The 12,959-nt window shown below is 42.2% G+C and overlaps 1 protein-coding gene across 5 annotated transcripts; it reads right to left on the bottom strand.

Annotated features, from left to right (window-relative positions):
* Positions 1 to 216: 216 nt before the first annotated feature.
* Positions 217 to 11,983, bottom strand: EPHX1 (epoxide hydrolase 1). Of its 5 annotated transcripts, XM_062490478.1 has the most exons (9): positions 11,802 to 11,983; positions 10,210 to 10,390; positions 7,797 to 8,024; positions 6,841 to 6,970; positions 5,994 to 6,208; positions 5,595 to 5,596; positions 3,829 to 3,887; positions 2,715 to 2,840; positions 217 to 1,228 (listed from the first exon to the last, which is right to left on the bottom strand). In XM_062490478.1, exons 1-9 carry the CDS (start codon positions 11,979 to 11,981, stop codon positions 1,003 to 1,005), a joined length of 1,347 nt encoding a protein of 448 aa, XP_062346462.1. In that variant the 5' UTR covers positions 11,982 to 11,983; the 3' UTR covers positions 217 to 1,002. The 5 variants fall into 5 exon arrangements, with proteins under 5 accessions (XP_062346462.1, XP_062346460.1, XP_062346461.1 ...); XM_062490476.1 differs by lacking the exon at positions 5,595 to 5,596 and having other exon boundaries at positions 3,829 to 3,937; XM_062490477.1 differs by lacking the exon at positions 5,595 to 5,596 and having other exon boundaries at positions 3,829 to 3,937; positions 11,829 to 11,983.
* Positions 11,984 to 12,959: the final 976 nt, after the last annotated feature.

Genomic DNA, 12,959 nt, shown 5'->3' with positions numbered 1-12,959 from the left:
ACCTGTTTGAAGCTCAGCTGCACACACTAGGGGCAGGAGCTGGTAAAGCCATAGAGCCCTTCAATTTTCTTTGAGAAGTTTGCCTTCAATCTGACCTTTATAACAGATGCAGTACAGAATTGATAGGTTCTGAACTGATGCTTCTCTTAGCTGGTACCAAGCAACATCTCAGTTGTTAAAAGAATTACAAGAATCACAGAGGAGTTATTAAAAATGTAATGCACTTTTAATTTCGAATTAATCATATTTTTATTCTTTAGTAAGAGGTATTTGCAATACCCTGCCAAAGCAGTGCACAGCCACAGCGTGTTGAGCTTATCTAGAGCTAGGATTTAAATTAAGAGTACAAATTCAGTGTAGAGGTAGCTGGGGCTGTAGTTACTCCTACCCAGCCCCTCCTCTTGGTCTCAGCTACAGGCACATGCATGTTTCAGCTTCTTTTCACATATCCCAGGAGCCTGGCACAGGGCAGCCCAGCTTCTTCATAGCCAGGAAGCTGCTTTTCAGCCCAGGCTGGAAGAGAAAGGCAGCCAGCAGAAGGTAGTTTGATTGATTGACTGATTGATGCACTCATGCAAGTTAGGTCCCGCCAGGCTGCTCCCCACTCTTTATGTGAGGAAATTCATGCTCACAGCAACTCAAATTTTACTGCTGCCATGAAAAAGAAAAGCTTTTCATAAAAATTAAACTGTTACTAGGTACGTTAGTTGTTGTGAGGTCTGTTTTTCAATCTCAAAGCAAGAGTCAAGTATAGTACAGAACATGTTTCAGGACACACCCAAGTACTCTTCATGCTACTTCCTTAACCCAGCTGAACACAAAGAAGCCCAACCCAAAATCCATTGGTCCCCATGGCATTATCTCATGGAGGTACACTGCATTTTTCTTTCTTGCTCATATCTGGTCAACAGTAAGATCTAATTACATGGATTAGAGGAGACTTAGTAAGCCCCTGTACATGTACTAAGCTAAAAGTAATTACCCTGCTGTTTCTTAGGGAAGTTATTCCCCTTTCTTTTTCCAGAGTTGCTCTTTCTCTACTTTATCAACAAATTGCAGAATATCTTTAGCAAGAAGTTCAGGTTCCTCGAAAGCTGCAAAATGGCCACCTCGAGGCATGAAGCAGAAGGAGACAATGTTGGTGTATTTCTTCTTGGCCCAAGCCTGGGGTGTGTGCAGGATTTCATTAGGGAAGGAAGCAATGCCAGTGGGTACCTGGACTGTGAGCCTGAGAGAGGAGAAAAAAAAATCACTGTAATCTTCCAAACACTTAAAGCAACAAATCAAAAGTCTTAAGGAAATGTTCCTGAACAGTTGAGCACGCTCTTGTTAGCCATTAAAAATTTGACTTCTAGATCCTAAAACTGAAGACAACACTCTAACTCCTAAAGAAAAAAACCCTCTTTTTTATTTTTGCATACAGCGATATTAAGTCCATTTTGCAAGGGATCCAGGGCATGAGGCTCAGAAGCATGGAAAGGGAGAGGAGAACCTTAGGAGGTGGAGGGCAGCAAATTTCCTCTTGGTGCACACAGGGCTCAAATTGAGGGACAAGCACACAATTTGATAAGAGCTGGTGAGACATTTACAGAGAAGATAGCTGCTCAAATATGCTAAACCCGGTAGGACAACTGGAGGGTAGGCAGGAGAAGAATTACTTCATAGGGGGAGAGAAGAGAGGAATACTAATAATGTAGACTAGTTCAGAAGCAACATTTCTATATGTGAAACTATGCCTTGCAATATAGGTCTTGCTTTTAACAGGCACAAATGCACACTACAATAATTCTGCACACTGGGAAATGTAAGGAAGCAACTGGATTTGAGGGATGTGAATGATCTGTGTTTGTTATAAGAGCCGCATTTTCTAGGTTTAAATATCCCATCTTATCTTTAAATAAGCTTCGTTGTCAGAAGTGACAGACTTTAAAAGGTAGATACAAAAAGTGTTGGGCACTTCCAGAAGCCTGAGGTCAGAACTTTACACAAGACTTTGAGACTCTGTCCTCTAGGCACAGAGAAACTCACACAGCTCATCACATGCAGGCAGAACCAGAGCAAGATACAACCCACAGCATAGCCACAATGGCTTCAGGAAATGAGTCAGCTTCCTGGGAGCATCATTTCACAGTTAAATAAATACCATGGCACTAAGCTGTGGTTGCAAATACCTCGGGGCAGTTTTAAGCCTTCACTCATACTCGAGCTGACACAAGTACATGCAACCAAGCTGCTGACTGGAGAGTCTGAGCAGCAGCAGGCACATCAGTCTCATTGACTCCTGCATGACGCAGTTTGTCAGCAGGTTGAAGTTGCTTCCAAAGGAAGAACCTAAGCCTTTTGCAGAAACAGGCAAAGTGTGTCTAGAAAAGTAGTAAGACTACAACAACCAACTAAACTAAACAAAACTGACTGTGTGACTCAGTCACTGGCTGATTTAGTAACTGAAATAAAATTGGAAAGCACATGGATACACCATGAATAGGAGGCCCTCAAGCAGTGCTTCCAGTCAGATCTCCTCACTTATGGCTCAGGATTCCTACCTAAGCACCATATTGGCCCAGCACAGCACAGTACATCAACTACCTGGTCTGTCTTGCAGATGAATACTGTGACAGAGAAGGGTTTTTCCTCAGCATGCAGAAATCTATAAGGCATACAACTATAAAATTAAGATCAGTGCAAAATATTTTAAGAGAAGAAGGCACACTTACTTTTCATGTTTCTGTGTGCCTATCCCCTTCTGCAAGTTTTCTTTGTAGAAACGCATGGAGGAGACAATGCAGCCTGACACCCAGTAGATCATGATATTGGTGAGCAGATCATCCAGGCTGAATTTCCTGAAGAGGCGAGCCCAAGACATTTCTTAATTAGAACTGAAAACTGATTTGCATCACTTTAGCAGGGACTTGACTTTGGTTTGGTTGTAAGGGGAAAAAAAAAAGTTAGGGGGAAAAAAAAACATTACAGGAAACAATAGTGGTTAAGAGTGGAGAGGTGAAGTTATTACTCCCCCTCTGTCTGCCAGTGCCCAATTAAGGATGCTAAAGACTTTCAGACACAAACTGGGAAGTCACCTTTTAACTCCTACATGGAAGGCAGATTGCAGCAAGCACCTTGTGCTCCAGCATGGCTGTCTCTCCTGTCCACAGACTGGGAGGGTGGGACCAGAACAGCACGTGCAACAGCTTGTGCCATTTACTAATGATAATCTGAAATGCTACCATGAGCCTTCAACAGGGCCCTCACAACACCAATATGTGCTGTAAACAGTGCATGTTTCATATAAAATTATCAGCTGTATGCAGTGCAAACTTTCCATACAAATCTGCCACTGGGCCTTTCCACAGCATGCCCCCTCTCTCCATTTCTGCCAGGTAGTTCTCAAAGGGGATTTCAGCTCTGATTTCTGCTCCACACTAAACATAATCCTTTATTAGCAATTGGTAGGTAGATGAAGCAGTAACAATCAATCCAAAGCCAATTCACAGAGAGCTGATTGTTAGTATTACAATGAATCATGGGTTGCCAGCATCTTAATGGGGGATGAAATTTTGGATTTTGTGTCCTAATGAGATTCTTCCCCAGAGTCAGTTTTTAATGTCCAGGAGTTGTAGAGTGTATCTCTTTTCTAGGAAATCGACGTGGGAAGGGAATCCATCGCCCTGCATGGCCTGTTTGCCTCTCTGGGTACTGGAGTGCAGCCCTGCACCAGCTGTGGCCACTACAGGCTCCCTGAGTACAAGGTGAACACTTCAGACAGACCTCTTCAGATGCAACTCTGGACTTAGGCACCTCATCCAAAATGTCAGGAGAGAAAGGGCTTACCTCTCTAGTCCTCCATCCTCTAGATTCTGGAATTCCATATCAGTCCATGAAGAAAACTTCTCCAAGATGTATGCAGCCAGTCCCACAGGAGAGTCATTCAAACCACAACCTGTAAAGGAAGAGGAAAATTTAACTGTAATTGATATCCAACAGAGTGTTACAGAAGCTACCTGTTATAATACAGGGGATGTAACTTTACAAAGCTGTTCTATCAGCTGCTTTCTTAAATAAAATAGTACAATGATTGGAGCTATTTAATGCCAAATCATAAACTGAAAGTATCTGCAAATGAGCAGGCTCCACATTAGCTCACGCTGGCCGTTTTTTGAACTGATGTAACAGTATTGGATTTCTGCTGGCTTTTCTTTTTTTTCTGGTAAACTAATAAGATTAAGCTCTATGTGCCAAGGAGGGTTTGCTTCCTTTAATCTGGAAGTTGTCATGAATTAAACAGCATTACAGAGCCAAACCCCACATGTCTACACATGACCAGGAGGATTTGCAGCATTATCTAACAGCAAAAACATTTTAAGGATTATTAGAAAGTCATTAAAGCACAGCAAGGCTCTACTGAACAGTCCATCTTCTGAATTAGCAGTAGCAAACTGCCTTCATGTAAAACAAGCCTTCATATAAATTTTATAGTTTGCTTCTCTTGGACAGAAAGAGCACACCTGCACCTGGAACTCTGATCACACATCCTAGTGCTGTGGAGTACCGGGACCGTATTTTGGAAATCTGTCCCAGCTTCTCAGTAAAACATGAGAAAAAGCTGCTCCCAAGGTACAGCTCCCAAGAACAATGTATTTGAAGTTCCACCCGTGCAACCCAGACTTCCAGGAAGGTGCCTAACACTGCAGCTGACACACTTTCACCAGTAATTGCTATTTAAACATGACAGTGGAGTTTCAATTATTAAGCAACTACTATTGATAACTGAAATAGCAAGTGTTTGAGAAAGTTCTGTTGAGCACCTTCCAGATGTGCTGGACACGACAAGCAATAGCCTGCTCTCATCTACTCACTGTGAGTAGAGTCCATCTGTTTACATAGAGAAAAACTGACATTGGTCCTCAGAGCACTTAGAATGCAGACATTTCTGTCAGAAATTTCTTCAGAGTGTTTTTCTCCTTTCAGGAACCTGCCCACTGCCCTGCTCCTCTCTTCTTTGTCCTTTGGTGAACTGCAGGAGTGCTCCAGCTCCCAAAGCATGAACTGGCTTCTGGTTCCTAGCCTGCACAGTCTGCTCTGACAGACCACAAGTGACTGGTAAAGACAAGAATCAGCCAGAATTCTTTTTGAGAAGGAGCATGGCTTTGGCATCTTTCAGCTATCAGCATCCCTCTCTTTCCTAAAACACAAAAGATTGGCAATTTTAGAAACCAAAACTCAATGGAAGAAAAATTACTTTAAATAAATACAATTATCCTTTTGCCTCCACATTTTAAGAACATACCTGCCTCTGTAGGTAAGCTTATGGAAAACCATTAAGAAATATTTCCTTTGGCTATGTTTTAAATAAAATCCTTCAGTGAATTGTTGCTGCACCAAACTAAAATGTAGTCAGTACTCTTGACTCAGTTGTCCAATTTAGTCACCACAAAAGATGTTTTTAAAATAGAAATACTTAATACTCATATACTTAAAGCAGTTAAACCATCTGAGTGACTAGCTCATGTAGAAAGAACATTCATAGCAACATTTTTTTTTCCTTGGAAGCCTGCAAGTGATTCACAACAATGAGTGAAAGTGAAATTTGATTTTACTTCTCAGGTATTACTTATCACTATAATAAATAAACTACATTGTGTGCTGAGACAGCTAAAAGCTTCTTGCAGTTTACATTATTTGAATGTGATCCATTCTCTGAGAAGAAATTATCTTTTGCTCTCTGCAGAGCTGCATTTGAAATGGAATTACAGTCCCCAGTGATAGCAGAAGTGGAAAAATATTAAACAATCTATTTTATTTATGAAAACTGGAAAATGAGGTCAGTGGCACTTGGAGCATGCTCAGTTTAAATGTGCAGATACACTGCAAAAAAAATTATTTTCTGCACATTTTGAGCAGTACATTTTGTTTCTATAAAAGTACAACTGAAGTGAAGAGACTTAAGTATTCCAAGCTCAAAAAAGGTTGTGGGGTTTTTTTTTCATTTGTTTTACCAACAGTGTCCGGCTTTGTAGCCTGTATGTGAGCATAGCCAGACTCAGACAGGATCCTGTAGAGCCCTTTTTTCAAGAAGGGGAACATCCTCCTGACATCTTCATCCTGGAATCCGAAGAGCCCTGGGAAGTACCGGCCCAGCAGGATGGAGAGCAGGTGAGTGAGTCCCAGCTTCGAAACTGAGACCATATTTAAATGGAGACCTCTCACATGGCTAAGGAGAGAAACAGAGAAACCCCACAAGTTAACAAAAAGTTAACAAGAGTTCAAAGTTGTCTTTAGAATCATGGAATACCCTGATTTGGAAGGGACCCACAAAGATCATCAAAGCCCAATTCCTGGCCCTCCACAGGACAGCCCCAGCAATCACACCATGTGCCTGAGAGCATTGTCCAAACACTTCTTGAACTCTGCCAGGCTTGGTGCTGTGACCCGTAACATTTAAAATCTATTAACAAAAATGGACATACTTGAATTCCAGCCTGTTCATTACATCATGACCTCAGCTACCCTTTGTAGTGTGGCTTTTCACAAAAAATGACAAGTCAAAGGGACAACTGTCAGTAATCAGCACACACTCCAGGGCACTAAGCCACACATCCTCCTTTTTTTTCATTACAAGTACTTGTCCCACTCCCGACCTCAGAGAGGCCACTACAAAACTACTGGGCAACAGTTTGAAAGAAAAAACATTTAATAGAAGCTAAGGTGTGTAATTTTGGTTCTTTGGTTAACACTGAACACCAAGGAGAGAAACTACACAGCGAGGACTCGGGCAGGAATTCCCAAGTGCACAGGGAATAACTATTGACACAGTAAAACAGCTGCACCAAGGGGGTAACTCACTTGGGAGCTATCTGGGCCAGGTTGGTGCAGATGAGCCAGCCCCAGTCACCGCCCTGGATGTAGAACTCATTGAATCCGAGTCTGAGCATCAATTCATAAAAAACAGAGGCGGCACTCACGGAATTGAAGTCTGCATTAAAAGAAAAGAACACTTGTTGCATTAATTCCACCCACTCTTCCGACCCTGCAGTGCTGATTCTCCACATCAAGGCTACATTAGAGTTCCTCAAAAGCTACAAGTCCATTTCTCCTTGCCTGACTGTATGGAAGCCCTTGCTCAGCAGCCAAGCATAGAGAGCAAGCAGAAACCATGAGGAGGACAAACTCCAGCCTTTGTTGCAGACCTCTCCACTGCTCTGGACACTGACCACTGAAATCACAGCCAGGGAGCAGAGAAAAGCAAACCCACCTTCCCCATGTCATTTACCTGCACATGCAATTGAATACTAAACTCAGTATCACTTTAAACAACTACCTTGCTTTAATTTGCTGCGGCTTGTGTTTGTATAGTTCTGAGCACGAGCTGAGCAAGCAGGTATTTGGCTGCAATCTGCCATGTGGATACACTAACTGCTTTGTTTCAACTCCTCCTTTTCACCTACCTGTACAATGCTGCCAAATATGGATGCAAAACACCCAAAAGGAACAGTAATAAATTAAATTCACCCTGCCTGTTCATTCACAGACAATTCATGGATGCAGCTACAACTACTGAGTTGCCACTTCATAGCTTTTTATGGTTCTCTTTAAATTATCTACACATTGCTCCAGAAACTAGCCAGTGATGTCACCCAAAGCCACCCCCTTATCTCCCTGCTCCCACGCAACACACAGGATCTCTGTTTCCTCGCTGGGAAAACAAGAAGTGTGTAACAGGAGATGCTGTTCTGCTAACAGAGGCTGCCTCACTGTGAGACTGGGCTTGTGGGGGTTCAGTTTCTTCTTCTGTGCCATACCTTTTTTGTGGGGTGCTTCTGAGAAACCATAACCAGGGATAGATGGGCAAATGACTTCAAAAATGTGCTCATCACCGAGGCCGTGGCTTGCAGGATCCATTAGGAGAGGGATAATTTTGTAAAACTCGTAAAATGAGCCAGGCCAACCATGAACCATTAACAGTGGCTTTGCAGCCTGGCCTTCAGGCAAACGAGGAGGCTTTACGTGAACAAAATGGATATCAAGGCCTGTAAAAATAAAATCATTAATTAGCATGCCCAAATTTACCATGACACTGAAACTTATCACAGAACAGACTACAAATAAAGCTTTCCCCCAGTCCTTTCTTTCTGGTGAGTGTGCAAAGACATTGCACCTCTCTGGATACATTTACCCAAGGACCTTAAAGTACTTTATAATGGGCAATTAAGCACCACAGCAGCCAAATGAGGTTGGCTATTTCTGTTTTAAAATAAATTGGCAAATTAAGACATAGAAGTGAAGCAATCTACCAACGGTAACACAGTGACTCACACAGCTTACAGGCAGAGGAGACAATTACATCATTCAGCCCAAGTGCCCTTAAATTTTACCCAAATGTCCCTGCATGGTACAGGATAGGTTTCAGTCAGCCACAGATTTTTCTTCCTGAAAGGCCTACAATTGCAGCTTGAAGGCACCAAGATATAGGGAATCCATCACAACTTGCAGTTGTTTCTTTGGGGGCATGAATCACTTTCCTCATTTTGTGCATGCCTTTCTTTCCATTTGAAGGTGTCTGGCTTCTGTCCCCAGCCACTGACCCTAAAGACTACAGCAAAAGGAATTTTAAAAGCCTTCATCAAGTATTCTGTCCATGGAAACCTCCTGTAATCAAGTCACACATCTTAACTGCTGATAAACCAGTCATTCTGAGTTGAGGATTTTACACCTCGCTAAGAGATTTAAAGTATTCATTTTTGTAGTTCTTTCCTACCCTTTGTCCAAAGCTTTCAGGATCTCTTTAAATGAATAAACCAAAACAGACACCTGTGTTCTAATACCAGTCTCCTACTTGTTCAGTAAAAGGTAAAATCTGTGGTGTGGTTTCCATTGTGACACTTCCCAGCAGGAAAGTCTGACACAGCATTACACTACCTGCTTCAGGTGAGCTACTCTTCCTCAGACTAGCTCAGGGCTCTCTTTTCCAGGAAACAGGAATTTGTTCCCAGCATGAAAGAAATGAATGTCTCATTTCTTTATGTATTTAAGCATATTTTACTCACATCAACTCCAGTTCACCAGCAATCCCACCCTCTTCCACTGACTTGAGATTTCCTCATCCTTGACACTGCTGTGAATCTCTGTATTCTTTGAAAAGCTTTCAAGTGATGACAGAAGGTAGGAACCTGATACACAGCATGTTTGACCTTGTCTTTTCATATCTCCTCTCTGTAATCTTTCCCAACACAGAAATTTCCCTTTCCATTGCTATACATAGTGTATTGCCCTTAGCCCTTTCTGGTCCCAAATGGTGTTTTTTTTCTTCTTTTTTAAGGGAAGACTTCCCGGTTTTATCTTTCAGCACTAACCATCATTTAAATAAATGCTTTAAGCTCTAACTACTACGTAGCACCATTTATTGTCCCAAATCCATTTAAAATATTATGGAAAACTGCACCTTTTGAAATAACACACAACTATGGGTACAAGTAAAAATGGAACAAAATACTCAGTTAAGGTTAAATTTTGTCATCATGTGAGACAATTGCCTGCTGTGCTCTAGATCTACAACTGGACCCAAGCACCACCCTAAATCAGGCATTTTAAAAAGCCCAGTCTGACCAAGCTCCAGCACCAGCAGACCTTGGCTAGAATTAACTCTTTGGAAAGGTGCAGCGTGCTCTGAGTGAAAAGAAACCCCTCCCTCACACCTGGCAGCACATCAGCCCCAGGGGAAAGGCATTGTGCACTCCTGGGCCTGGGAATGCTTGAAGAGGTGCAGCAGAGCACATCTGCCCTGCCAGGCAGGGACAAGCTGCCCAGCTGAGGAGGGCTGCCAGGCTGATGGCTTCACTGCGACAGCAGCAGCTGGGAAGCTCCACGGAGCATGAGGAGACATCTGTGGGAATTCTTGCATGACTGCATGTGAGGCAGGGAACATGTGTACATCTTAAGATGTACTTCTGCTTCCAAACACCCATGCTTGGCTCCTGCTAACACCAGCTGACAGCCCACTCATGTGCAGGGAATTCCATTTGTCATTCCTTGTCCTAGAGGCTTCAGTTACAAGGAAGGAGTTCCCTGCTCCTTCAGCAGTGATGCCAATGATCCAGACTACAGTAGCCAGGGAGGGAAGGCCCTGTGACACAATCAGAGCCTTCATCCCACCAAGTTCCCTTGCAGACAAATTTATCTGTTGCTGTTCATATTTTAAGGGGAAAAGCTACACACCTTGAATCTTTGTTTTGAATTGTGGGTACTTGTTGAGGACCTCGACTTGTTTCTTCCAATTGAACTGGTTTTTCCAGTAGGACACAATCTTCCTGAGATGCGCTGAGTTAGTTCCATAATGGAAGCAACTGCTCTCCAGTGGCTCAGTGAAGCGAGCCTGGTCAAGTCTCCTAAATAAATCCTACAGAGAAAAAGAGAGAAGAGGCCTTAAAAGCACTTGTATCTGCTGCCTTGGGCTGTGAATAGTTTCTAGTTATTCCCACTTGAAACGAGAACAATGGAAATAACATCTCTAATCAGACACCTGTGCCTCTTGCTGATGCTCCTTCAGCTGTTCCAGTTCTTTTCCTCCTCCAGATGGCCTCCTTCCTCTTCCATTCACAGCTCTTCCCACCCTTTGTTCTGCGGGGCTGCCCAACCTGTCTGCCAGGCTGAGAACCACAGAGGGCAAGATGCTCTGCTGGCACTGCTGTGGCTTCAAAGGCCAAGTCTTGCTGCCTTTCCAGGATACTTTCCTCACAGTCAGTGCATGAATCCAGCCCAAAACTTTTGCTTTCCTTCCCAAACCCAGGGGTGGGAGGCCTTCACCAGGAAACAGTCAGGATTTTGCACAGACAGAAAGTTAGTGAAACTAGAGTGAAATAAAATTTTGCCTATCTTGAATAACAATGCCAGTCACCTTCCCACTGCACTTCAGGGGTACAGAGGATGCTGGTGATATTGCAAGATCACTCCAAAATCACTCAGCAGGGAAGGACAGCCAAGAATCCCTTCCTACTGCCAACAGAACCACAGAGTAGCTGAAAGGCAGATCTGGAAATCTAATCCTGCTCAATAGTCTTTAAGTTAGAAATTATCCATCTTAGTCTCTGCAGTGTAAGAGGAAAACATAATGGAGACCAATGTCCCTTGATATTACTAAGAAGGGCAAGGAAAGTGTTAAAAAACCCAGGCCTTGCTGAGAAATTAGGAATCTATTATAAATTAATAATATGAGCAATCCCATGAGTATTGTTTGAACCATGACTCCACAAAGATCTATGAAATCGTTCAATCCCTGGCCTAAACACACACAATCAAAATCTTTCATCCAACAAATTCTGCAACGTATGTGTTTACTGTAATTACCACAGTAATTTAATGTTGACCAAAGTAGACTATTAATTACAGAAGAATCAGAATCCAACACAGCTGCAAACATAAAGCAGTCAAGAAAATGAGGTATTTGTAATGGCTTTGGAAAGAAAAGGGGGAAAAAAGCACATTGTTCTTATTCTGGTCTGCACAAAATGAGGAAAATGCACAAACAGAAAAACAGAGTTGAGTAATCTGTAATATGATTTTTATGTTTATTAGGCTTTGCAGAGTAGGTTTATTTACCAGCAATCATGCAAGAACCAGCTGAGAACAAAATTATACAGTGAGATCTGCCTATTCATACCTATCTTCTGAAGTACTAAAAAATCCTTTCCCTCAAGACCTGGACATCACTGGCACTCTGTTGGTTTAATTTAAAAATTACTTCCAAACACGATCCGCATCTATTTGACCATTTCTTCCTTCCCTCCCCCCCAGCACAGAGATTTGCTTACACTCAGCTCTTCCTCTGTAGTCTCCACCTTAAATGGCCGAATACTTGAGTCTTCTTTAGTCAAAGGCTTTTGTCCCCTGCCCCACCACCCATCTTTGAAGGGCAGTGACTCTTCTTTCTTCTTGGAAAATAAGAAGTAGATGAGGAGTGTCCCCAGGACCAGGAACACCTCCAGCAGCATAATGCCTGCAAGAGAAGAACAGAACTCTGGTGAGCCAAATCAACTCAGAGACACACATTCTTTGTGAAGACTTTTCCCTTTTTAGACAGCATTCCAGCTACAGGATGTTCTGGCACTCACATGATATCAATACTTCTGTGAAATTTCTGAAATAGAATGTTTTAACCTACCCAAATGAGGAAGAATTGTTTTAAATAAAAGACACATAATAAAAACAGAACTCAAAGCAAGTAAAAAGATAATGTGGCAATTAAAAAGTCATTATAATGTAAATATAATATAAGCATAACATAGCATAATAATTACAAATACATCATTCACATTTAATGCTTTCTCTTCCTCTGAACCTCTATATTCCCCATAAATCCCAAGGCAGAGCATTGCTTCAGCAAGGCTTACACATCTACTGTTCTAGTTTCAGAGGGAAAGAAAAGCAAGACATATATACAGAATAAAAAGTGAACAGCATGAGGGCAGCCACCTTGTACCTCCCAGTCAGCCAGGAAATGGAGCAGGGATTTATTTGCACAACCCCTGAACAGCAGTGCAAAGGGCAGTTGGACCTTCCCTTTCCTTCTCCCTGTGAACTGTTTTAAAGAGAGAACAAAAGCCCATGCTCTAAAATGTGATCACATTCCCAAGTGACAAAATTCTGTCAAGGTGCAGAACAACCTGATTTCACAGCACAACTGCATAACCTAGCTGCAAGGCTGCTGTGCTTCAGTCGAACAGAGCACCCCAACAAAAAAAAAAAATTGAATATATTTGGACTGTTTCATGCTGCGAGCAGAAAAAAACACTTAGACTTGTCTTTAATAATTAATGCTTTCAAGCATGCCTTTAATGGTGTGAAATGTTTGCAAGGTGGTTTGGGGAACAGTACTGTCATAGTTTTAATGAATAATTTTAAAGAATGTCATGCTTCAAATGCTGATTTGCTGGGGAATTTGTAAGACACCAAGTATTTCAAAACTTCTG

The sequence above is a fragment of the Cinclus cinclus genome, chromosome 3, assembly GCF_963662255.1.
Source record: "Cinclus cinclus chromosome 3, bCinCin1.1, whole genome shotgun sequence".
Taxonomy (NCBI): Eukaryota; Metazoa; Chordata; class Aves; order Passeriformes; family Cinclidae; genus Cinclus; species Cinclus cinclus.
Note: the sequence above shows the minus strand (reverse complement) of the source record. Positions and strands in the feature narration are given on the sequence as shown.

Coding starts and splice junctions, on each gene's coding strand:
- EPHX1 (XM_062490476.1), bottom strand. CDS start 11,981: ATGCTGCTGGAGGTGTTCCTGGTCCTGGGGACACTCCTCATCTACTTC. Junction 6,971..7,796: donor AGAAGCACCCCACAAAAAAG/GTATGGCACAGA, acceptor CTTTTAATGCAG/ACTTCAATTCCGTGAGTGCC. Junction 1,229..2,714: donor GGCACACAGAAACATGAAAA/GTAAGTGTGCCT, acceptor CTCCTCTCTCAG/GCTCACAGTCCAGGTACCCA.